Source organism: Centroberyx affinis, unplaced genomic scaffold (genome assembly GCF_046629955.1).
Source record: "Centroberyx affinis isolate AG114_WGS23_722 - 3 ecotype Tasmania unplaced genomic scaffold, CSIRO-AGI_Caff_v1 ptg003516l_1, whole genome shotgun sequence".
Classification (NCBI taxonomy): Eukaryota; Metazoa; Chordata; class Actinopteri; order Beryciformes; family Berycidae; genus Centroberyx; species Centroberyx affinis.
The window spans coordinates 42,597-66,141 of NW_027281462.1; the positions used below are offsets into that span (position 1 = coordinate 42,597).

General features: G+C 45.0%; 1 protein-coding gene across 1 annotated transcript in view; it reads right to left on the reverse strand.

Annotated features, from left to right (window-relative positions):
* LOC139661330 (arf-GAP with GTPase, ANK repeat and PH domain-containing protein 1-like) overlaps nucleotides 1-23,545 on the reverse strand; it is a 62,111-nt gene that overhangs the window by 27,853 nt on the left and 10,713 nt on the right. Inside the window, 1 exon segment of the mRNA XM_071539770.1 lies at nucleotides 7,799-7,903. Coding sequence (XP_071395871.1) covers nucleotides 7,799-7,903 — 105 coding nt within the window.

Sequence of the window (23,545 nt, forward strand, 5' to 3'; positions counted from 1 at the left end):
TAATCGATTAATCCATTTGAGTAATTTTTTTTAAGAAAAATAAGCCAAAATTCTCTGATTCCAGCTTCTTAAATGTGAATATTTTCTGGTTTCTTTACTCCTCTATGACAGTAAACTGAATATCTTTGGGTTGTGGACAAAACAAGACACTTGAGGACGTCATCTTGGGCTTTGGGAAACACTGATCCACATTTTTCACCATTTTCTGACATTTTATAGACCAAACAACTAATCGATTAATCGAGAAAATAACCGAGATTAATCGACAATGAAAATAATCGTTAGTTGCAGCCCTAGATGAAAACAATGCAATTCTGTTTCTTTTATAGCCAAAAATATCTGGTAGTTAACTAAGCCTCAAAATGACAAAAAAAAAAAAAAAAAACACTATCCAAATTATAGCCAAACACAGGTCAAAATGTATTTGTTACTAATTGGGACTGCATCATTCGTGGGGGTGGATGTGTTTATTCGTGGCTCATTCTGGACAGGAACGCCCCTAAATGCCTGAATTGTAAAACGTAAATCTGGTGAAGAAAGAAATAAAAAAAACCCAAATCCCTCAAAGCCCGGTGAAGTGGCTCACCACTTGGCGGCTGAATGTCTGAGCCGGTTCCCCAACACAACACACACCAACACACACACACACACACACACACACCGACCCGACACACACCAACACACACACACTCCGACCCGACACACAGCCGTCTGCACCAGGCTCACTCACCCTAATGATGTGCTTTCCCCCGCTTTGGACTGGGGGGATTAGCCGTGTGAATTAAAAGAAGAGTAGGGGTGTTAATGACACACGAGAGGCGCTTGTTAAAATCCCCCCCCACCCCCCCTCCTCCTCTAGATGATGGAGTGTGTGGAGTGTGTGTGTGGAGTGTGTGCAGTGTGTTAGCGGTGACCTGTGAGGAGCCGGGCTTTGTGGGAGGTCGGCCTCCTCTTCAACATGAAGGAGACGTGGAGAAACAAAGCGCCGCAACCCACTGGGCTGGCTTAAAAGGACTGTGTGTGTGTGTGTGTGTGTGTGTGTGTGTGTGTGTGTGTGTGTGTGTGTGTGTGTGTGTGAGAGAGAAACAGTATGTGTGTGTGAAAGAAACTGTGAGACTGTGTGTATAGTGTGTCCGTGTAAAAGAATAATGTGTGTGTATGATGAGTACATTCTGATTATTGTGGATTATATGATTATCCGTGCACCAGACACACACACACACACACACACACACACACACACACACAAACACATCACCATTCACATGTTTATCTGTGCACCACGCATTTTTACACACACATACACGCAAATGCACACACTTTTTACACACACAAACATTCATACACACACACTTTCTGATGATAATCTCATGTGATAACAGAGTGCAACACACACACATACAGACATGCACTCATACATAAACACACACACACACACACACATACACTCTTCCCACACAGATACAAACACACTCTCTCTCTCTCATTGACACATACACAAGCATGCTCTCTCACTTACACACATATACAGACACACACTCTTTCACACACTCTCTCTCTCTCTGTAATTTACACACATACACACTCTCTTTCTCATTGACACACAAACACAAACATGCTCTCTCATTGACACACATATACAGACACACTCTCTCTCTCTCTCTCTCTCTCTCTCTCTCTCTCTCTCTGTATGTGTGTGGTTGCCGCCTCCCTCTGGCAGCAGGCTGACAAAAGGCCAATTCAAAGCCAAGTGCTCTCGACGGCGTCTTAACAAGCCACCGGAGAGCCCTCGAGCCAGGGGCCCGCTGGGTAACACCCCCCCCTCTACCCCCCCCCCCCCCCACACACACACCACCACCACCCCCCCACCCCACCCCCCCCGCCGACAGATTGACCGAGGTAATTGAGTCTCCATTTGCATCGGGGAGCTTTCATCATCGGCCCAATCATCCACGCCACGCAGAGCCGGCCGGGACGCACGCATCGAGCGAAACACACCGACAGCATGTGGTGACGGTGTGTGTGTGTGTGTGTGGGGGGGGGACGTGTGTGTGTATGTGTGTGTGTGTGTGTGAGAGCGAGAGAGAGAGAGAGAGAACGTGTGTCTGTGTATGAATTTGTTTGTGTGGGTGAGAAAGAAAGAAAGAGTGTGTGTATACGACTGTGTCTGTGTGCATGTGTTTACGAGTGTGTGTGTGTGTGTGTGTGTGTGTGTGTGAGAGCAAAAGAAAGTGTGTCTGTATATGAATGCGCTCATCTGTGTGTGTGTGTGTGTGTGTTCTCAGATTAATAAAGGAGTGTGTGTGTGTGTGAGAGAGGCTGTGTGTGAATGTGTGGAAGAGTGTGTGTGTATCTTTGTGTATGCACACGTGTATCAAAGTGTATAAAAACTTGTGTATATGTGCACATGTTTCTAAGAGTGTGTGTGTATATGTGCCCACCTTGCACCATGCATTCTGTGTGTGTGTGTGTGTGTGTGTGTGTGTGTGTGTGTATATCAAAGGCTGTGCATGTGAAAGAGTGTGTGCTGGTGTATGAGCATGTGCAGAAGAGAGTGTGTAGCTTGTGTGTGCACATTTGTGTGTATGAGAGAATGTATGCGAGTATGTTTATGTGTGTATGTATGAGAGAGTGTGTGTGTGTGTGTGTGCATGTGTGTGTGTGTGTTCACTAGCATAAATGGATGCATAAATGCGCACAACACCAATGACAGTGTGAAAAATGCAAAGCGAACAGGCAGCCAGATACTGCTGACGCCGAGGGAAAGACGCTAATCCATAACGGCCGGGCTCCGAAACACAATCGATGGATAAAGAGACGAGTGAGGAGATAAAGGAGGAGAAGAAGAAGCACTGCGGACAGACGGGAAACATTAAGGAGGAAGTGATGAGGGTGACGGACGGTGGCCCAGAGGTCGGATGAGAGAGGATGGAGCGCCGAATATCTGCAAACTTTTCCACCCAGGAGAGGGCAGATCAGTCAGAAACGTAAACAAAACCCAACAGCGTACAATGTTTTTCTTCTATGGTACGTTTACATAGTAGGCTGCTGAATCTGTTTCTTTCTTTATGATAAAAAACTGAAGACAAATCAAACATTAAACACTCCTATATATTGCTTTTGCTGCAAAAGCGTAGGTAAAAAGGAAGATATTTTCTAGCTAGCTTCCTACCTTCTCCAATTCCTCCAATCAGGGTTCCTACACATTTTCAATTAAAAAAATCCCATACTTTTTCCAGACCTTGATTTGATTTGAAGATTTTGTCTGGTGTTCAATATGATTTACGCAGATAGACATCTTGGTCCCTGCTAACTAGGTCATATCACTGTATAGATGAAGACTGTTCTTCACAGAGACAAATATCAGAATATGTGAGATGATTGGCAGGGTTCCTACACGGTTTCCATTTTAAAATTCCATATTTTTCCCAGACCCTATGTTCTTGACCGGATTTGATTTTGGTGGGTATTTGATATAATGCATGCTGACAGCGGCTGGGTAATAAGAGCGTCCCTCTATCTGAACATTATTCTTCACATCAACAAAAACTGTGGACTCAAAGTGGCTCTACAACAACATAAAAACTAGAATTATATGTGTATCTGACCTGAACCACAACATTTTCCATACTTTTCCAGACATTTTTTTTTCAAATTCCCAAACTATTCAAGACCTGGAAATGATAAAATTCATTTTTAATACTTTTCCAGACTTTCTAGACCTGCGTAGGAACCCTGTCCAATGGTAAGTGATGTCAACCCCTTTAAATTTGACTGGCTGTGAGATGATGTGTCTGATTGGGAATATTTTTAACTGTTTCTCCTTCCCCACAGGAGGCAGATTTCTTGTGCACGCTCTTCACTGACTGCGAACATCCGCCTTGCTCTCAATGAGTGAACTGCAACTAGTAAATCCACTGCTCTGATCACTGGTTTGAAGCCCGGGAGCCGCTTTGAGATCCACAGCATCATGAGAAAATGATTAGTGACTTCAGGCCTTCGTCAGATTTAGGCTCACAAAAAAATCAATGTAGCAGCAGTATAGACTAGAGGTTAGAGAAGTGGGCTTGAGGATGGGAAAGCTGTCGGTTCAAATCCCCAGAGCAGCTGGGAGAATCTGTGGGTAAAGTGAACAAGACGGTCTGCAGACTGAGGTGTTCTTCAGCAAGGTGCTTCACCTCAAGCTGAGCTGGTTTTAGGTCAAAAGGATTTCAGAAAACTATCAGTGATTTTGGCTCACAAAATGCAAAGGGGCAACTGTAGCCTCAGGGTTAGTAAAGTGGGGTTAAAACCCTGAGGTTGTCGGTTCAAATCCCCAAAGAGGTAAGTGGGGGAAAAAGATGAGACAGAGACCCTCATCCCTCCATACTTAACCCCCCATTTCCTGTTTTAAAGATTGTTTTAAGGCTTTATTATTATGCAGTGGAGAGAGAAAAGAGAAAGAAAGAGTCAAACCTACATAATATGGCAGTCACTAGTAAGATTTTTGTTTCCATCCTGGTTCAGATTGGAGGTTAAGATGTCTGAATTGAAAGAGAAGTGGAGGTGTTGATGACATTGATGACAGGGTTGCTGGAGTGTGTGGAGTGTGTTGACTCTTCCTCTTCCTCAGACGGAGAGCTGAAGATGAAGATGAAGGTCACGCGCTGCAAACGAACTCCACGACATCTCGCGGCGCCTCACCTTGCCGACGCAGCGGGACGCCCTGCCCTCTCCATTCCTACCAAACCATTTTTTTTTTTTTTTTTTTTTTACATTTTTTCTCTTTCTACTTCTTACTCACTCCTCACCTTGTAATTATTCCGGCCTCAAAAGCCATTAACGACCGACTCTCGCAGCTCAAGAATCGCAACAAGACAAGAGGCGATTAATTACTCGCTTTTTTGGCCCGGTCTTCTCCTTTTCTTGGAGGAGACTTTTTCTTGCCAATTAGGTGGCATCTATTGCCATCCACTTAATTAGCGGCATTAATGTGATTTCTTTGCACATAGTCGGGCAATTAGCGGCGCTGATTGAGTTTCATTCGATTAGCCTCCGCAAACACTCTAATTGACGCGCGAGCTGCAGATGCAACGCGCTCGGGAAAACCTGGCTTTTTGGCGCTGGAGGGGGTTTTGTGCGTGTGTGGTGTGTGTGTGTGTGTATATGTGTGTGTTGATGTGTTAAGCGATGAGTTTTTACACTAATTTACTGCATCAGCTACTCCGATCGGTGATGGACAAGTGCAATTTGGTGCATGTGTTTATCCAAAGCGCCTCGCAGTACAAAGAAAGAATACATTTTTTAGCATGGAGGGCCCCAGAGGGAATCGAACCCCCAACCCTGCTGTGCTGGTGCCTTGCTCTACCTTTCAATTACCTCTGCTCTGGGAATTGAACCCCCAACCCACCCAGCCTCTGGTTTGAAACCTCTCTCCTTTCATTTCCCACCAACACACGCTCTCATTTCATTTGACTGCGTTGATTTGCTTCCTCGCTCTTATTACTTCACTCCATCCATCTCGCTGTCTGTGTCTGTGTGTCTCAGGCCATCAGCGTGGCATTGGGGAAAATTATTCTGATTTTAATTAACAATAACAGTAAGGCCTGATTAAATATTGGAGTAGAGAGAGAGAGAGAGAGAGAGAGAGAGAGAGAGAGAGAGAGAGAGAGAGAGAGAGAATGACACAGAGAGAAAGAAAATGAGAGAAATGGAGGAGAGTGAGATTGAAAGAGAGACAGGGAGAGATGAGATTGTGAAATTGAGAGAGAATGACAAAGATTAGATTGAGAGAGAGGGTGAGAGAGAGGAGGAAAGCATGAATGAGAGAGAGGGAAACAGTGTGTGAGAGAATGAGATTGAGAGAGACAGAAAGAGAAAGTGATATAGACAGAGAGATTGAGAGAAAGACAGCGAGAGACAGAAAGATAATAAAAGGGAGAAACAGTGTACAAGAGAGAGAGAGCAAGAAAGAAGGAGAGAAATACTCTGTGAAAGGAGAGAGAGAAAATCAGATCGTGAGAAAGGTTGAGAGAGTGTGAGGGGGAGAGAAAAGAAAACGAGAAAGAGACAAAAAGAGAGTGAGACTAAGAGAGATATTGAGAGAGAGAAATACTGCGCAAGGAGAGAGAGATAGTGAGAAAGAAGGATAGGGTGAGAGACCTAGAGAAAGAGTAAAAAAAAAAGCGAGAAAGAGGACTACAGTGTGAGGAGAGGAGAAAGATTGAGAAAGTGAGACAGAGAGATATAAAACGGAAATAGACAACAAGAGGAGAGAGCATCATTGACCGAGAGAGAAAGAGAGAGAAAGAAAGGGATAAATAATGTGAGTGAATGAGATTGAGAGAGACGGAGAGAAACAGATAGAGAACAAGAAAGTGAGAAAGGATAGAAAGATAGAGAGAGAATAGAGAGATAAAATGCGAGGAGAGATAGTGAGAGAGAGGATGAGAGAAAAAAGAACAAAAGCGAGAGAGAGGGAAACGGTGTGAGAGAATGAGATTAAGAAAGTGTGTGTAGGCGAGAGCGAGAGAGAGGTAGAGACAGAGGGGGAGAGAGAGAGAGAGAGAGAGAGGTAGAGAGGTAGAGAGAGAGTGTGGTAATAAAGCGGTGTTGGGGCAGTGTTGTGCCAACAGGGCAGCGTGCCGGGGCAATTAGTGCAGACATTACAGCCTGAGATTCACATCATCAACGTCAACGTGGGCAAACAGATGACGACCCACTCCTAATTAATACCACAACCCATCAACACACTGCCCTGTGTGTGTGTGTGTGTGTGTGAGAGAGAGAGAGAGAGAGAGAGAGAGAGAGAGTGTGAGAGAGAGAGAGAGAGAGAGAGAGAGAGAGAGAGAGAGAGAGAGAGAGAGAGAGAGAGAGAGAGAGAGAGAGAGAGAGAGAGAGAGAGAGAGAGAGAGAGAGAGAGAGAAAGAGAGAGAGTGTTTAGGCCAGCTACGCTATCCAACACTTTCTGGAATGAGATGCTGCGCTGATTGAGGGAGACACACACACACACACACACACACACACACACACACACACACACACACTCACATACACACACACACACACAGTCTCACTCTCTTTCTTTCTCCTCCTACTCTCTACTCTATTTCCTTCAGACACATTTTCTGGCTCTCTGTGTCTCTCTCTCCCTCAATCTCTCTCTCTCTCTCACACACACACACACACACACACACACACACACAGCAGCCCATTAGTAGCCATAGTAATACAAGTATGTGTGTGTGTCTGTTTGCATGTGCGTTTATGTCTGTGTTTGTGTGGATCTGTGCATGTGTGTGTGGGTTAATTTCGGTGTGTGTGTGAGTGTGTGTGAGAGAGAGGGAGACGAGAGCGAGCAGAGAGACAGATAGAGGTCAGGGCGGGTTGCCAGAGCGGTGGAGTCTAATAAGCAATCAGAGAGAGGTTTTGTAATGAGAGTTGTGTGTGTGTGTGTGTGTGTGTGTGTGTGTGTGTGGCGGCGGAGGGAAGAGGCAGGAAAACAAACGGCTAGCTTAACGCGGCGCTCTGCTAATGGACTTTGACTGCAACACATTACTACCAACTTCATCTAACAGAACCGCTTGTACTGAGAGAATAGGCATGGAAGGAATTTAATCCTTCTTATATAAAAATACCGGAAAAACACGGGAATGGCGGCAATCCGAAATAGAAAAGTCAATTTTCTTGGAAGTGTGTTTGCTTCAGCTTGAAAGGTTAAAAAGTCGAATTCAGTTGAAAGAGTTCATCTTTTTAAAATGTTCACAATTTAGCTCTGTGTGTGTGTGTGTGTGTGTGTGTGTGTGTGTGTGAGACTTACATGTAGGCTGGGGTGGTAGGTGAGCAGTCCGTTGTCGCACAGCGTGACGTACTTCTTCTTCCACTCCTTGTTGAGCGATTTTCCGCTTCTCTTCAGCAGCATTCCCTGTGGAGGAGGACAACACAGGAGCACAGGTTGAGCACCACAGTGTCTGGATGTAGCTTTCACACAAGTCCTACTTCTGACTGAAGCTGGACTGAACTGCTCCTGCGCTTTGGCTCCATCCCCAAGAGGAACCGTCTGGAAAGATATCAAGTTCTACTCTCTTTTAAGATGTGAGAAATGACAAGGAATCATCTGGTGCCTAGCTGGTCGAGAGAAACTAGAGATTTGTTTTATACTAATTCGGTTCTGATGCGTAACATTCAAGGATTGTCTTCAAATGCAGTGCTAATGCAGGATAGATCCAGTTTAGACGCATCAAGAGCGACTACCACTGTTTTCATAGTATTCTGTTCCATCGGCAAAGACAGGTGATTGTAATAAATTAGCAGGTGAATATATTCAAATGACAGCCACAGACAATGAGCTGTGAGATATGGTAAACCTGGATAAATAAAGGTTAAATAAAAAATAATACAAATAAAAAAGCACCATATTGGAAGGAAATGCATGTGACAGATGCAGGATAAATGCATAAAGGGGGATTTCTACAAAGACCTACAGCCTGTACTTTCAGCAGAATTATATTGCCGTTCTAGTGAGGACAGGACCTTCCATTATATATATATATATTCTAGGAACACAAAAAGTTGTTATATGATCTGTTGTCAAGGCACTGTTGACTAAGAGCATAATGCCTAACGCCCTAAATGCTACGTCTGACCTACGAACTACAAAGCGAACGTATTTCAGCTCTTTTGATGGAAGCGTGGCGTTGTAACTCTGTGTTTTACAGCGCTTAGCGTCTTAGCAGTTGACGTTCTCGCTCTTTGTGCACGGAGGCGTTTTTAAAGTCGGAGCCAAATTACATTCTGAAGCCCCGGACCGTGGATAACAACCTTAAAACCAAAAGACGGAATAAATAAGAGTTTGCCCAACAGTTAATTTCTCCCCAAAACAACATTTTAACGTCAAGAGATTTGCGCCAGAGCAGAAAGGACGAGAGCGGCGAGAAGAGAGCGGAGGGAGGGAATCAGCAGTTAGTTAATTCTCTGACTCTTTTTTTTTTTTTTTTTTTTCTCTAGGCCTGTTAACATCCCTGTTTCACACTCGTTTTCTCGCTCTCCATCTCGTTCCCTCTCTCTCTCTCTCCTACGCACATCAGCCGCGGCTGACTGACCGTTTAGGCCGACCGCCCACCCACACTTCATTTCAGCCAGATTCATTAGGCGAACGAGAGAGAGAGAGAGAGAGAGAGAGAGAGAGAGAGAGAGAGATAGAGGGAGGGAGAGAGAGAGGAGGCTATCGAGAGAGATCGAAATAAGAGCGAAAGAAGGCACAAGGGTGAGAGAGGAAGCAAGGGAGATCAAAAAAGGATGAGAGAGAAAGAGAAGAGATGAGAGAGAGAGAGGGGGAGGGAGGGAGAGAGAGAGAGAGAGAGAGAGAGAGAGAGAGAGAGAGAGAGAGAGAGGGAGAGAGAGAGAGAGAGAGAGAGTAGAGGGAGGCGGTGGACGGAGGGGGATAAAACTGTCCGCTGATTAGCAATTACAGCCGGGCTGCCACGCGTGTCACTTCACTGGACCTCTACAACATTAACACTCCGACAGAGGATATTAATAGAGTCCAGCCGTGAAAGAGGGCTTGAAGAGGGTGTGTGGTGTGTGTGTGTGTGTGTGTGTGTGTGTGTGTGTGTGGTGGCAGTAGCACCACCGAAGAAGAGGGGGATGGGAGGAGGATGGACAGGCCGGCTGATGGACAGAGGCCTGCTCTCCGCCTGCCCCGACCGCTCAACTTTCATTAAGGCGGCCGGTGGTCCTCGGACAAAAAGAGGGAGGCCCGTGGTGACCCCCCCCCCCCGCCGCCACCGGGGACGGCACATTCGGCGTAATTGCCGGTGACACGACGGCGGGAAGCTTCAGAGTGACAGAGAGGGAGTCCAATGCAAAGAGGAGGTGATAAGGAACGAGGAAAACGGTAACCTCCCTGTAATGATGTAACATTTAGCAAAACTATCCCGTATCCTAATTACACCGCCTGTAATATAGTCCTGGACTGGTGCGCAAAAGACCGTGTTGACAAAGTGTCTCAAAAGTAGAGTAGACCAGTGGTTCTCAATCTGGGATCCGGGGACCACCGGGGGTCCTTGAGGGGGTTCCAGGGGGGTCCCCAGCAAATTGATGAATTGTTAAACTTCAGCATTATTTCATTTACAAGAAGTTAACACAATTAGAGAATGTCGAAGAATGACTGTATTGATCATAGTTTCACTGTTATCTCTCTACCTACAATGCAGATAGTCATAAATTTCTGGACAAAATCATACCTAACAATAAAAATATTCTAAGATTTGGGTCCGAGAGACAAAATCTCATCAAATGGGGGTCCGTGGCCCTAATGTGGACTAAATTAGGGGTCCTTGATATGAAAAAGGTTGAGAATCACTGGAGTAGACCACACTAGAATAGACTAGAATAGAACACATGGAAATAAAGCGGACACCAAACGGCACATAATGGGTACAAAAGTGAAAAGACATTACATTGAAAGCCATCCAATAATAAATATAGAAATTTGCTCTTGTGACCCACAGCGAAGCCTCAAGATCCGTTCACAGTGTCGAAGTGATTTCCTCCCCAACAGAGAGCCGAGTCCTCTGTCGACAGGTTCTGGGGTGCGATAAGGGAACAGGATAAACCGCTTTGATAAACTGCTTCTGGATTCTCCATACATCATCCTCACCGGGGTGGAAGAAGGGAGGGAGGGAGGGAGGGAGAGAGAGAGCGAGGGATAAAACCTAAATACAAGCTTCTTTTCCCAAGTGAAAATATACAACAACTGGGATGAGAGTCTCACATTTTGTGGATAAAGACCTAATTTGTCTCGGTTGATTTATCCTTCTTTTGCGGTAATAAAACACTTAAAAGACAAATACATGTTTTAAGTCGCGCTAAATGTATGAGATGCATTAGTAAGGTTTCATTAACTAATTATCGATGGTGATTGATGATGATCTGTCTGAGCTACTGCTGGTTGTCCAGGTTCCAGGCAGCATAAGAGAGGAAAGTCTTCTAGTAGCAGACACCAGTGAAGTGGTATCAGGAGAGCACTTAGCTTGTTAAAAGGCGGCCCTCCACACGACACTTCACATCTTTTTTCCTCCTCATCGAAACATTAATTAGCCTGAGAGGGAGACACATGAGAGAAGGTTCTTGCTGGAAGACGGTGCCGTACTATGGCGACTTGCCGTTGCCGTTATGGTATTTTATTGCATCTACCTTATGCCTTACTTTGTGTTCTATGTGTTTTGAGTGTTTTTATGTCGTGTGGTTCATTTTAACAATTCTTGCCCCTCTCTGTCTGTTTCAAAGGTATAATATGTAACATTTCCGCATTAAAATATCTAAAACGACTAGACCTATGTTATATATTTTTTTGAGTTGTGTACTTACATTATCCTAAATGTTTCTAACAATGTTCAAACCCAGAGAAATCCATAATTTTATTCAAGGTAACGGTGCGTTTCATTTGGTCGCCTGTCAATGGCGTCATATCCCCTTTACCCCCTAACTTCCGGGGAAACACGGGAAACACCAGATGATCCGTCAGAGAGTGAGGAAGGCAGTCGGCCAACTAGCTAGCTAGCCGCTCTAGCCGCTCTGTTGTTTTTTTCATTCTATTGTTTTTATTGCTCACTTGTGACAGATCACGATTATTCATTCCCGTTTGCTGCGCGTTCTGTCGCCGAAGCTGTCCTGTCCCCTAAAAAAAACTCCCATGATCCCACGCTACTTCACGACGTCATCAAACTACGTCTTTTGCTATTGTTTTGATCCATGGAGAGACCCCTAGCGGCAGAAATTGTGAGTGAGCAGATCGCAATCAATCAAGTCGAGATGGCGATAAAGTACTGAACTGAACCGGATTCAGTCTCACACCAGCAGTGGTATTTGTGGTTTTAGAGGTGAAGCCTTAACCACGACACCATCTCTGGGTAAAACAATATTCAAGTAATAACTCTGCCGCATTTTCCTATAAACTCCCTATCACCGATCAATATAACACAATAGCGGTTCAACCTATATCCAGTTCATAAAGCTTTTCCATTTACCGTTCTAAACAGCCGGTGTCTGGTAGCTCTTTCCTGGGAAAAATCCCGTGGCGCACCGGAAGTGATGCGTTTTATGTTTCCGACAGCAGCGACAACAGTTTGTTTGTAATAAACAGAAGAAGAACCGGGTATGGAGGGCACCATCAGTTCAAGATTAAATAGAGGTTCAGGCCTGAAACCTGGGGTTGTGTACACCTTTGCCAGTGAACCCGGTAATTTAAGCTCGTCTCCAGAGGAAGTAAAACAGTGTGTGTGTATGTGTGTGTGTGTGTGCGCGGCTGGAACAACAGGGGTTCCCCGTTGTGCGCTAAACGCGACTTGACGAGCTTCCTAATGCTCTGAAGTGAAAGCTGCCGGCAGCCGTGCAGCTGTCAGGCCAGCTGATCATCCATTACTGCCTGTTAGTGAGCGAACGCCAACATGTTTCCAGGCGTTCTGCATGACCGCAGAGAGAAGAGAGAGAGAGAGAGAGAGAGAGAGAGAGAGAGAGAGAGGAGAGAGAGAGAGAGAGAGAGAGAGAGTAGCAGCAGGAGAGAGGAGAGAGTGACAGTGAGCGAGCGAGGATGAGTGTCCATGTGTGGTTTTGCATTAGGGATGAACGCAATTAAGAAATTTTAGGTCAGCTAGTACTCCTGGGATTTAATCAAATTACCGAATATCTCATTTAATAGACAAATCTGCAAAGTTGTAGCACATCACTGTCCCTCAGGAAATACACTCAATCACGCAAACTGATCTTGACATCTAGAGTTTGCTGAGATCAATACCTATGAATGAATACTGTTCTGATGCTAGAAATGTCCTTACAATGTTCAAGAAAAACTTCATACAATATGTACTGAGTAGTTTTATCCTTAACCCTCGCTAAAACTGCAGTCAACTAATGTTAACAACTCAACAGTCAACCATTTTAGCAAGAGGAGGCCCCAATTAATACGATTCATATGCTGAATCCTAAAACCAATATTAAACAAAAGATTGGACAAACCACTATAAACAAATGACAAATTAGACATTAGAGATCGGTAGAGCACTGGATGCAAGAATTCCAAGACCATAAGGTAAATACGAGCATTTGAGGTAAAAGGTCTGCTGATATTGTGGTTCTTCAGTGTTAACATCTATCTTGTAAAAAAAATAACTATCTTCTAAGTTAGAATTGGTTGAGAAATGTACAAAAAGCCTTGCTATTCATTTGCGAGTCGTACTCCTTAAGATTCTGTACCTTTGCACAAGTATAGCAAGTTATAGCAAGAACTCTAAAACCATTACACTATATATATTGTTATGAGGTAAAAAAATACTGGTATTAGGAGGGTATAAGATTAAAAGTGATGTTGACAAAGTGGGCAGGTAAGGGAGTGTGAATGAGAAGCAAGGATCCTAGAAGGATGGTGAAGTGGATGGTTGATGCATCTCCAGCACTGCAGGCCTGGACTGCACAAAACTGAGGGGTGAGCCAAATTTCTTACACCGCACATCCAAACCTGGTTATTTGGGGAGGGAGAAGTCAGCGAATTAATTTTGGCCATCCATCGCGGGGATGACAAGCGATCAGTTTGCGCGAGGGGAAGCTAATTGAACGCCGCGTCGAATCCTCCTGATGGGTAATATCTTTCATTATTCACCTCCCCGGGCTCCGTGACACACACGTCGCCTCTTATTTTCCTTCGGGGGGTGGGGCCATGACAGCTCACAAGGTCTCCACATGGGAAAATAAATGGGGGAGATAATACATCCCCAGATATACTCTCTCCTCCGCTGTAGCGAGGCACTTCCCCGCCCCGGTGAAGTATTGTGGGGTAGTGCTTAGGAAAAGGTCGCTAGCTTGGGGGGCGAGGAGATGAAGTCATTCGTTAGGCAACGCATCCGAAAACGTCCAAGGGCATCACTGAGGTTCACAGTTGAGGGTTCTCCTTTAAAGAACATAATGAAGAGACAGAGTCCATGTTATATGTATGAAGTTGGACTGAACCAGGAATGTGATGAGGAACGGAAAAAAGACAGGAAAAGAACCGGGAATCAAGAATCTCCCTTTAGGAATTAATGGGAGTTATATGTCCAAAAAAACTGAACTCCTGAAATAAGTAAATCCCCCGGACATACTCCCTCTTCCCCAGCGCCCAGACACTTCCCCGCCCCGGTGAAGTATTGTGGGGTAGTGCTTAGGAAAAGGTCGCTAGCTTGGGGGGTGAAGAGATGAAGTCATTCGTTAGACCGAACGCATCCGAAACTGTTCAAGGGCATGACTGAGGTTCATACCTGAGGGTTCCTGATGAAAGACCACAATAGACACTCAGGCGGTGTCCATCTTATAAGAGAAATGTTGAACTGAACCAAAGATGTGATCGGGAACACAGAAAGAATGAAAATCTCCTGTTATTAATGAACGGGAAATATATAGTATGTCCAAAAATGGGAATCGCTTTGGTAATTTGTTATCTATCCTGTGTCCAAACTTCATTTCCCTTATGGAGACAAAGAAAGGATTCAAAACTGTATTGAAATCCTTAAAAAAAATAAAAAATAAAAATCCCATCCCTCCTTACCATACAAACATCTTCCAAAAGACAATTGGTACTGCTTTCCAGAGCGGTAGTGATGCGGCTGTAAACAAACCTTCTGATAAAGGAACTTTTTCTGGGGTTCGTTTACTCCGGCAGGCTTCCCATCTATTGATACAGACTAATCTACTCTCTAATCACTCAATCACCCCCCTATTTTCCTCAGACAATGGACTCTCCCCGGGTCTCTTGAAGGGCCTGACAGCGGCCCATTTAGGAGATACGGGGCAGGCGCTATCTCCGGGAAGACGTGGACAAAACCTCCACAGAACAGGATGATCTCAAGGGGCCGGGGTCCTTTTGTTCTTGCGTGTCCCCAGAGAGCAAGGGGGCTAAATTAGAGGTGTCACCCCCCCCAAACTCATGAGGTGAGCCGACAGCAGGGATAGGTGGGGGTGGTGACGGGCGAGCTGTGGTAGGAATGGCGCTAGCCTGACGGAGCGCCGGATGCCTCCTCTATCGCGACGGCCATCTGATCCGGCCTGAGGAGCGATCGCAGGTCATCCATCATCCTCGCAGACAGAGGAGTGTGTGTGTGTTTTGTCGGGGTGTATTGAGTCGGTGTGTGAGATTGCAGTCAGGTTGGTAAAATGTTCACTTCCCTAATCAGGGCAAGTGGCGCGGCTGCTCTGAGAAGACAAAAAGCCAGACGGAAAAGGGGGGAAAGAGATTGTTGCTATGTGACACACACCAGGATAAACATCACCTGGGTGGGAAATTACCTGCAGACAAATGCTGGATAAGTTTCTGCTGTGGTTGGTCCGTTTGTCTATTCTACCTGTCACTGTGGCAGGCAAACAACCATCATTTAAATGGTCATTTCAGCAAAGTCTAGCATCACCAACCATAGGAACCAATGGATGGATAACTTTCTTACCCTACGTAAGAAATGTCACAGTTGACCCAAATCTTAGATAACAATGACTTTTTCAATAACTGACAGGGATGCTGAACTACAATGCACACAAGGCCACAAACACATGGAAGTGAACACACACGTAACATCAACACACACACACACACACACACACACACAAACAGACAGACAGGCACCGGCATCAGTCACAGTCTCAATGACAAGGTCGGCGTTGATGAGGCAAGGACAGGGAAGGGCAGGCCCAGGGGAGAAGGACGTACACCAGATCAAATAAAACACCAACGAAGAAGAGGGGGGTTGAAGAGGAGCCCCCCCCCCACCCCCCTGCCACTGATTTATCTGATAAGAGTTCTGGGTAATTAATTAGAAACTCAATTATCCAAACCTTACTTCAGCAGTCTCAATTCATTAGCGGATAAAAAACCTCGCCCCTCGCACGGCTCTGACAATAAGAGAGGGCGGATAGAGAGGATGTGGAGGGAAACATGCTCCCCTGTTCCTCTGCGAAAGACCCTTAGGTCAGCGCTGATTGCTTTTGTCCGGCTTCACATCAGACAAGTGCACGCAACACACACCGAAACGCACACCGGAACACAAACACACACACACACGAAACACACACCATAAAACAACAAAGCTACCACGGGGACACTTCCAGCGAGCTCGGAGCAACACCCCAGCGCCAAACAAACACTCTAGCACTCCGCTGAGACCGCCATGGCGAGACGTAATGAGCACAATCTAAAAATGCTCTTTGATTGACGCCTGTGTTCCTTGTTTTAATTATTTCTCAAACTAAAAAGGGAAAGACATCCCCCCCCCCCCCCCCGCCACACATCCTCCACCTCCCCCACCCCCCCCGAAAAATCTAATTTCCAGGGGTTAGTGTGCATGACAAAAATGTCATCATGGCCAAAATGGCTCCGAGCGGTGACAACCTTTCCCAGGGAAATGATATTTTTCCAATCCGGCGGAAGGCGGATCGTGTCACCCTCGTTAAAGGCTTGATAGCAGGTCTTTAATATTCACCGTCTTAATTAGGGCCGCAGTTAATTTCATTAAATTCTTTGGCTGCTAAATGAAGCAGATTATGAGACATCTTTTATTGCGAAGCGTGAAATTACAGCCTGCCCGCTGCCAATGGCGGGGCGAAACTAATGAATTACAGGGTAAATAACACCCGAATTAACCATCCAATTTAACTCCTTACAAAGCGCCCGGCGCCGAGGGGGGACGAGTAGACTTGTCAAAACCACCCAGCCCCGCGCTCGTCTGCAACCCCGCGAGAGGCAATTACAACCACGACACTAATCAGCTCCTCCACAAAAGAACCCGTCCAAAGCCTTGAGACTTCTGCAAGTACCGGAGAGTCTGACACAATGCAGAAAGGAACCGCGGGAAAAGACAAAGCGGGCAAAGCAATTGTCCGTTTACAGTAGGAGGTCGTGTGGTTAGAGGTCAGGGATAATACACGCCGTTTGGTGGGTGTTTTTTACCCAAAGTACCTTAGAGTACCGCAGTGGGAATTGAACCCCTAACCCTGGCAGTGTTAGTGCCTTGCTCTTCCCATGATCCTGAGGCTTTTTGCTGAGGCCTAGTTTAGCTGCTGGTACAGCCTCCAACTAAGGCGACAATTCAGAGCACGAGGGGGCACCATTACCAAAAAGACCGTTCTCTAATGAGGACAGTAAACTTCTAATCTGAATCCATGTCAGCATCAATTACCGTTTCACCTCTCTGATCCTTCAAAATCTGTCCGAGCGGGATTGTGATTGCAAGGTCGCCAGTGTGAATCCCCTTAACCATCTGGGAAAATCTAGGCGGGGGAAAGTGAATTCGAAACACTCTTCCCTCTCTCATTAACTATCACTGAGGAGGCCTTGAGCAAGGAGCTTAACCCCCAAATCTCTCTAGTAGAACTGCTCAGTGGCCAGCAGTAGAAGATTCCCAGGTGGGAATCTGTGAAACTCACGGCGGTGTGGAAAGAGACCATGGTGCTCAGTCAACCTTCCCTGGGTAAATAAAGGTTTAGAAAAAAAAAAAAACACATCTCCAGTCTGTCCGCGGTCCCAGCGGCGATGCTGCTGCGGCGGAGGAAATTAATTTGTTAGAATGTTGGTTTCAAAGTGCCTTGGTCAGGCGCTTGACAGAGACATGTGCGAGCGTCTCTCTCTCCGGTAATTATCGGCTAATTAGCGGCGCGGAGCAGATGTCGGAGGAGCCCCGCGCCGTCAACAGCCTCTGTAAACAAAGCTGGCCGCATCCGCTCACTTCAAGGAAACAGAAGAAAAAAAACAGCAACCAATCAGCTACATGTACAACCAGTGTTTCCTCTGTGATTTTATGTGGCACTGGTGCATCGTGGGGGGTCAATTTAGTTTCAGCTCCACATGTGTCCCTGTTTTGGTTCTGGTGCAGGTTGCAGTGCTAAAACGTTGCCCCCTGGATAGTTTATTATAACGAACACATTAAATCTGACTAGACTTGTGTTTATAGAGGGAAATTTGGCTAAATTATACTGCTGGGATAATTAAATCCACTTACTCTGGGAATGGGAAGTGCGGTACAAAGTTTGTGTAGAGGTGAGTGGAGAAAGTGCCTGACCTTTGGATGAACCTGTTAGACGGGGTTCCTACACATTTTGCATTTCATAATTCCATTCTTACTTATAGACCTTAGTTTGCTGACTGGATTTGAGGATTTTGGACGGTGTTTCATATGATGTATGCAGATAGTGGCTGAGAAACTGGACTGTCTGCAGGGCCATCTCACTCTACAGCTGAAGAGTATTCTTCACAACAGATATCTGAATTTGTGAAGTGACAGTTGGTCTGGGTCTGTGTATTTTTATTTATTTATTTTTTTTAGCTTTTTTCCAGGTCCAACTTTTCAGGACCTGGACATCATAAAATGACCGTCAGGGAAAATTGTTAGGAGCAACTTCAACAAGGTTTCAAAGAAAGGCCTCCAAACTACAGCCAAAACCACCGAAACCTCAACATTTAAGGGCTCTTTTACTTTAATTGAATTCCCTTATTTGTTATTCATGCATTTTGCTGTTTTTGTACCATTCTCCTGTCATAGTATTGGTACCATTACCGGTTTTGAAATGATTTTAGGTCGTTACCCAATTAATCTTATTTGTTATCTTGATTTTTCTTTGCTTCTTTTCTTTTGGGACGGAGATATTTCTCTTCGACAGAGTGTATCTCCTACTGTTTTTTGTTTGTAATCATTTCTACAACTTCAAAGAGCTGTAGCCAAAACCCACTGACACATCAAATCGAGGGGCTCTTTTACTTTAATTTCCCTTATTTGTTATTTATGCATTTTGTTGTTTTGGTACCATTCTCCATTCGCATCACATTTTGTTGATTTTTAGTGTTTATTACCACTTGTACCAGTTTTGCTGTTATCTTATTTTCTGTTACTCAATTTGCCTGCATCTCCGTTTGCCGTTTTGATTTCTCTTTGCTCTTTTTTCAGTTGTATAAGCCACTTGCGGTTTCACTGTCTCACCTCACAGTGTATATGTCCAGTTTTTATCATCTCTACCTACCAGAAAAGCTAAACCCGTACCCCGACTCTTCAGAGGGGTCTCTTGAGCGTCTAAACCCTCATCAGCGCTGAGGCCGTGGTGAAGGAGGCGTTGTTCGGAGGGGATTACGACGGCGCAGCATGAGTGGCTACGTGACACATCTGACCTTATCCCGCCCACACACACGTTAACTCACCCATTACGGGCCTGGGTGTGCGGATGTGTGTGTGTGTGTATGCGTGTGTGTGTCTCGCTAAGGGATATATGTCTGTGTTTGTGTCTTTGTATCCCTGTCATTATGTGAGTAAGTGTGTGTGTCATGTCATGCTTGTATGGCGTGTTTGTGTATATGTTTTTGTGTATATGATGTGTGCATTTATCTGTATATAGTGTGTTTAGGTCTGTGTTGTCTGCTGCCTGTCCACGTGTGTGTGTGTGTGTGTGTGTGGTGTGTGTGTGTGTAGCTGTGGCTTTGGGCTGGCTAATTGCCCCAGAGTGGAAGCCCGCCCCGCTCTCATTAGAGCCGACCGGGTCCGCCAGCAGCCGGACTCACCAGGGCCCGGCCTCTGTGTGTGTGTGTGTGTGTGTGTGTGTGTGTGTGTGTGTGTGTGTGTGGTTTTAATGAGCGCTGGACTCTTAATGAAGGCGTTCTCCTTTAACAAAGCCTTTACGGGAGGCGAGAGCGGCGAGAAGCGTCGTCACCTTGAGTGGTGGAGTCGGAGCGAGTCTCTCTAATGAGATCAGGACCGACGGCGGGCGAACGAGGTAGAGGGACAAGTGGCACAGCGGAGAGAGAGAGAGAGATGGACACACACTCAAAAATAGATACACACAGATACAAGTATACACACACGTATAAATAAACTAGACATGGGATGAGTGGCACTGGATAGTGAAGAAGATGGACAACTGTATGAATTCAGTCACACACTCGAATATGGGTACACACACACACACACTCACACACTCCACCCCTTTCTCTCTAACACATACACACACACATGTAATACACAAGAACTGGGTAGTTAGCATGAGCAGCGATAGCCGCCATGGCTGAACAGAAAAGAAAAGAGCGCCGCCTACAGACACTCAAACTGGATCGACAGAAAACACAAGCCCCGCCCACACTGTTTGATTGACAGGTGATCTCTGGGAAGTGCAGTGAGACTAAATAACAAAACAAATCCTTGGTTTACCAGTTTAAAACACCCGGTGTAGTTGAAAATAGTCAAGATGTTCATATAAGAAAACAGGAAAAAGCAGGAGAATCATTTTGTTATTATCTCAGTATCTTGCAGAATAAATGAGGATGATGATGGTAGTCAGTAATGGTGCAGCTGTCCACTCTGTCCGCTGACTGCAGCCCTTTTGACACCGACTCCAGTAACATCCTCATCAGCCTGGCGTGATTAACCGCCCGGCGATTACAGCCGGACCGCCAAGGAGGCGAGGCGGCGGGCCGACCTAACACACTCAGACATCTGCCAGAGAGATTAGCGCCGTGCCGCTCCTCGCCAACACAACAACATACACACACACACACCACAACACAACACAACACAACACACACACCACAACACAACACAACACACACACACCACAACACAACACAACACAATACAACACAACACAACACAACACAACACACACACCGCCACAGACACAGGGCTGCGATGGGATTGTCACATTACACCTTTGCTCAATACTGACGCTTTCATTCATTTAATCACCATATGCTGTCAGCTTACTGAAATCCTAACCACAGTCTCTAACAATTCTATCACCAGCTCTACACCTGGAATTGCACTTGCAGCGCTTTCTAGTAAATAAGTACTGGAAGCTCTGTTCTGTTTGTAAATATGAACTGGAATATGATCTGCAAGCTGTTATGTTGTCTATCTTTATAAATAAGAACTGGGATATGTACTAGAAGCTCTGGTATCATGTTTTATTCATTGTGAATATGAACTGAAATATATACTGGAAACTGTTACTAGTAAATATGAACTGGAATATAAACTGGAAACTTTGTTGCATGTAAATCTGAACTGGAACATGTAATGGAAAGTGTTGTTTTCCTTTGTAAATATGAACTGGAATGTGATCTGTGAGCTTTTATGTTGCTTTTCTTTGTAGATATGAACTGGAATATGAACTGGAAACATTGTTACTTGTAAATATGAATTGAAATATGAACTGTAAACATTGTTACTTGTAAATGTGAACTGGAATATGTAATTGAGGCTATGGATATGTTTTTAAATGTTAACTGGAATATGAATTATAAGCTTTTATGCTGTCTTTCTTTTTTTATGCTGTAAATATGAACTGGAAGCTCTAGTACGTTGTCCTTGTGTCTTGTGGTGTTTGATTATGTTATTTCTGTTTTTTTGTAAGGTTTTAATTCTACCACAGTGAAGCCAAAGGCAAATTTCCACATATACGGGCCGTTCCATGCTGTCCTATTCCATGTTATTCTATTCTACTCTACTCTGCTCTACTGTGTCTGTTAGCAGTGTAATTAAATGTCTGGTGGAGTTGGTGTCGGAGTGTGTTGCGAGACAAAAAGGTGAGCGTGGAGAGAGAGAGAGAGAGAGAGAGAGAGAGAGAGAGAGAGAGAGAGAGAGAGAGAGCAAGAGTCAGACGGCCGTCTCATTAAAACCAAGTGTGAACACGGTGCTAATGGGAGGAAGGTAGACACACACACACACACACACACATGTAGAAAGTAAAATGGAGTGCAAATGGAGCGCTAATGGGGAAAAGGTAGTTGAACCTTGAATGTGAAGTGCCCCCCCCAACACACACACAGCCACTCTCTCTCGCACACACACACTCAAATACACACAATCTCTCTCACACACACTCACTGTCTGTTACACACACACACACACACACACACACACACACACAGTCTAATTAGGGAGCAGGTCTGCGGTGTGGCAAGCCTGTTGCCGACATTGAGGATCAGGAGGGGAGATGGGGCGAGACGCTCTCCCGCTGGCGAGAGAGAGAGAGAGAGAGAGAGAGAGAGAGAGAGAGAGAGAGAGAGAGAGAGAGAGAGAGAGAGAGAGAGAGAGACCACAGGGAACTATCAAATCAATTAGCATCCGCCTCCAAAAAAAGGAGGAAGCTCTGTCCTGCGCCTCTAAGCGCTTGCCTCTTCTGCTCTATTCTGGTCTGGAGGTGTGTGTGTGTGTGTGTGTGTGTGTGTGTGTGTGTGTGTGTGTGTGGGGTGGGGGTGGAGGGGGGGCTGACATGTCCGAGCCATGCCAGGCCATGCCAGGCCAGGCCAGGCCGAATGTGTGACTTTACTAGTCCGAGTTTGATCAGTTCACTTGAAAAATAAGCATCTGATGCCACGGCTTGACACAACAAAATGAGAGTTTTCCAATAGCCACAGCTGTTAGGATTATTGATTTGGATGACAGTAGGACTGGGTGATAGTGTAAATCCTGTTGACCAATCATCATCACAGGTACAGCTGATCCATGATGTATTTGTCGATTATTTTAGCAGCAGTGGAGCTCTGGACTAGATGCTTTTGCAAATGTGTGCAGCGTAAAGAGCTTTGAAATTCTTTTACAGAAGGTGCGTTTTTACATTTAAAATCATAGAATAAGTCCTGAGAGTCAAGAAAACAAACTGCTGAACCAGTGAGAGGTGGCAGTGAATTCCCAACAAGAAGCAATACAGGAAACTCAAATGGGACAGAAGCAGCAGAGCCTGAGGAAGGCTGCGGGACGTGTTGGCTGTGTTTACGCTAAAAATACATTTTCCATCAACTTGAGTGTAATTTTTGTCCCTGTGTGCGCTTCCCTTTGAGTGTCTTGCACTGGGCTACATTTTAAATTACCAAAGATCAAGGTAATTTAAATCGGCAAAAAAATCAGCAACGGAATTTCCACTGCAGACGGATCCATCAACAATCACAGGTAAATCTGTTCAATCGCCCCAACCCTAGTTATATCTACTTTTTTTTTAAAGATAAGGAATAATGAGACAATGTAGATCACATGAAACTGCTTTATGTTCAGAATAGCAACTATTTTCACCTTTTCTACTCCTAGTTTCTCCATTTAAAATACAAATAACAGCTGCTACCAACCTTACTACCGCTACTTTCTCCATTTTCAACACAGTAACAACTGCTACCAACTTTTCTACCGATTCTCTCTCTCCATTTTCATTCCAGTTGTTGCTGTAAACCTTCAGCTGCTTGCATATCTGTCAAACCGTCTTCTTGTGACTCTAAAAGTAAAACGCTGAACTGATCTTAACTTTAGGAAGAGTCTGCTCTGCCTGAAAAGAAGTCAGGTGCAGCACTTTGTCCAAAGACGGTGATTTCTGTCTTTTTTCTGTCTGCTTCCCATTGGCTTTCATGTAAAATGCACATGAAGTTATATTCTCACTTGAAATCTAACGTAGAAGCATGACGTGGAACGCATGTTAGACGCTGAATAAACACACAGCGGTGAATGAATCTACATCATCATCATCATCATCGTCAGCATCATCAGCCACACACTGAGGCCATATCAGTCTGTGGTGTTAACAA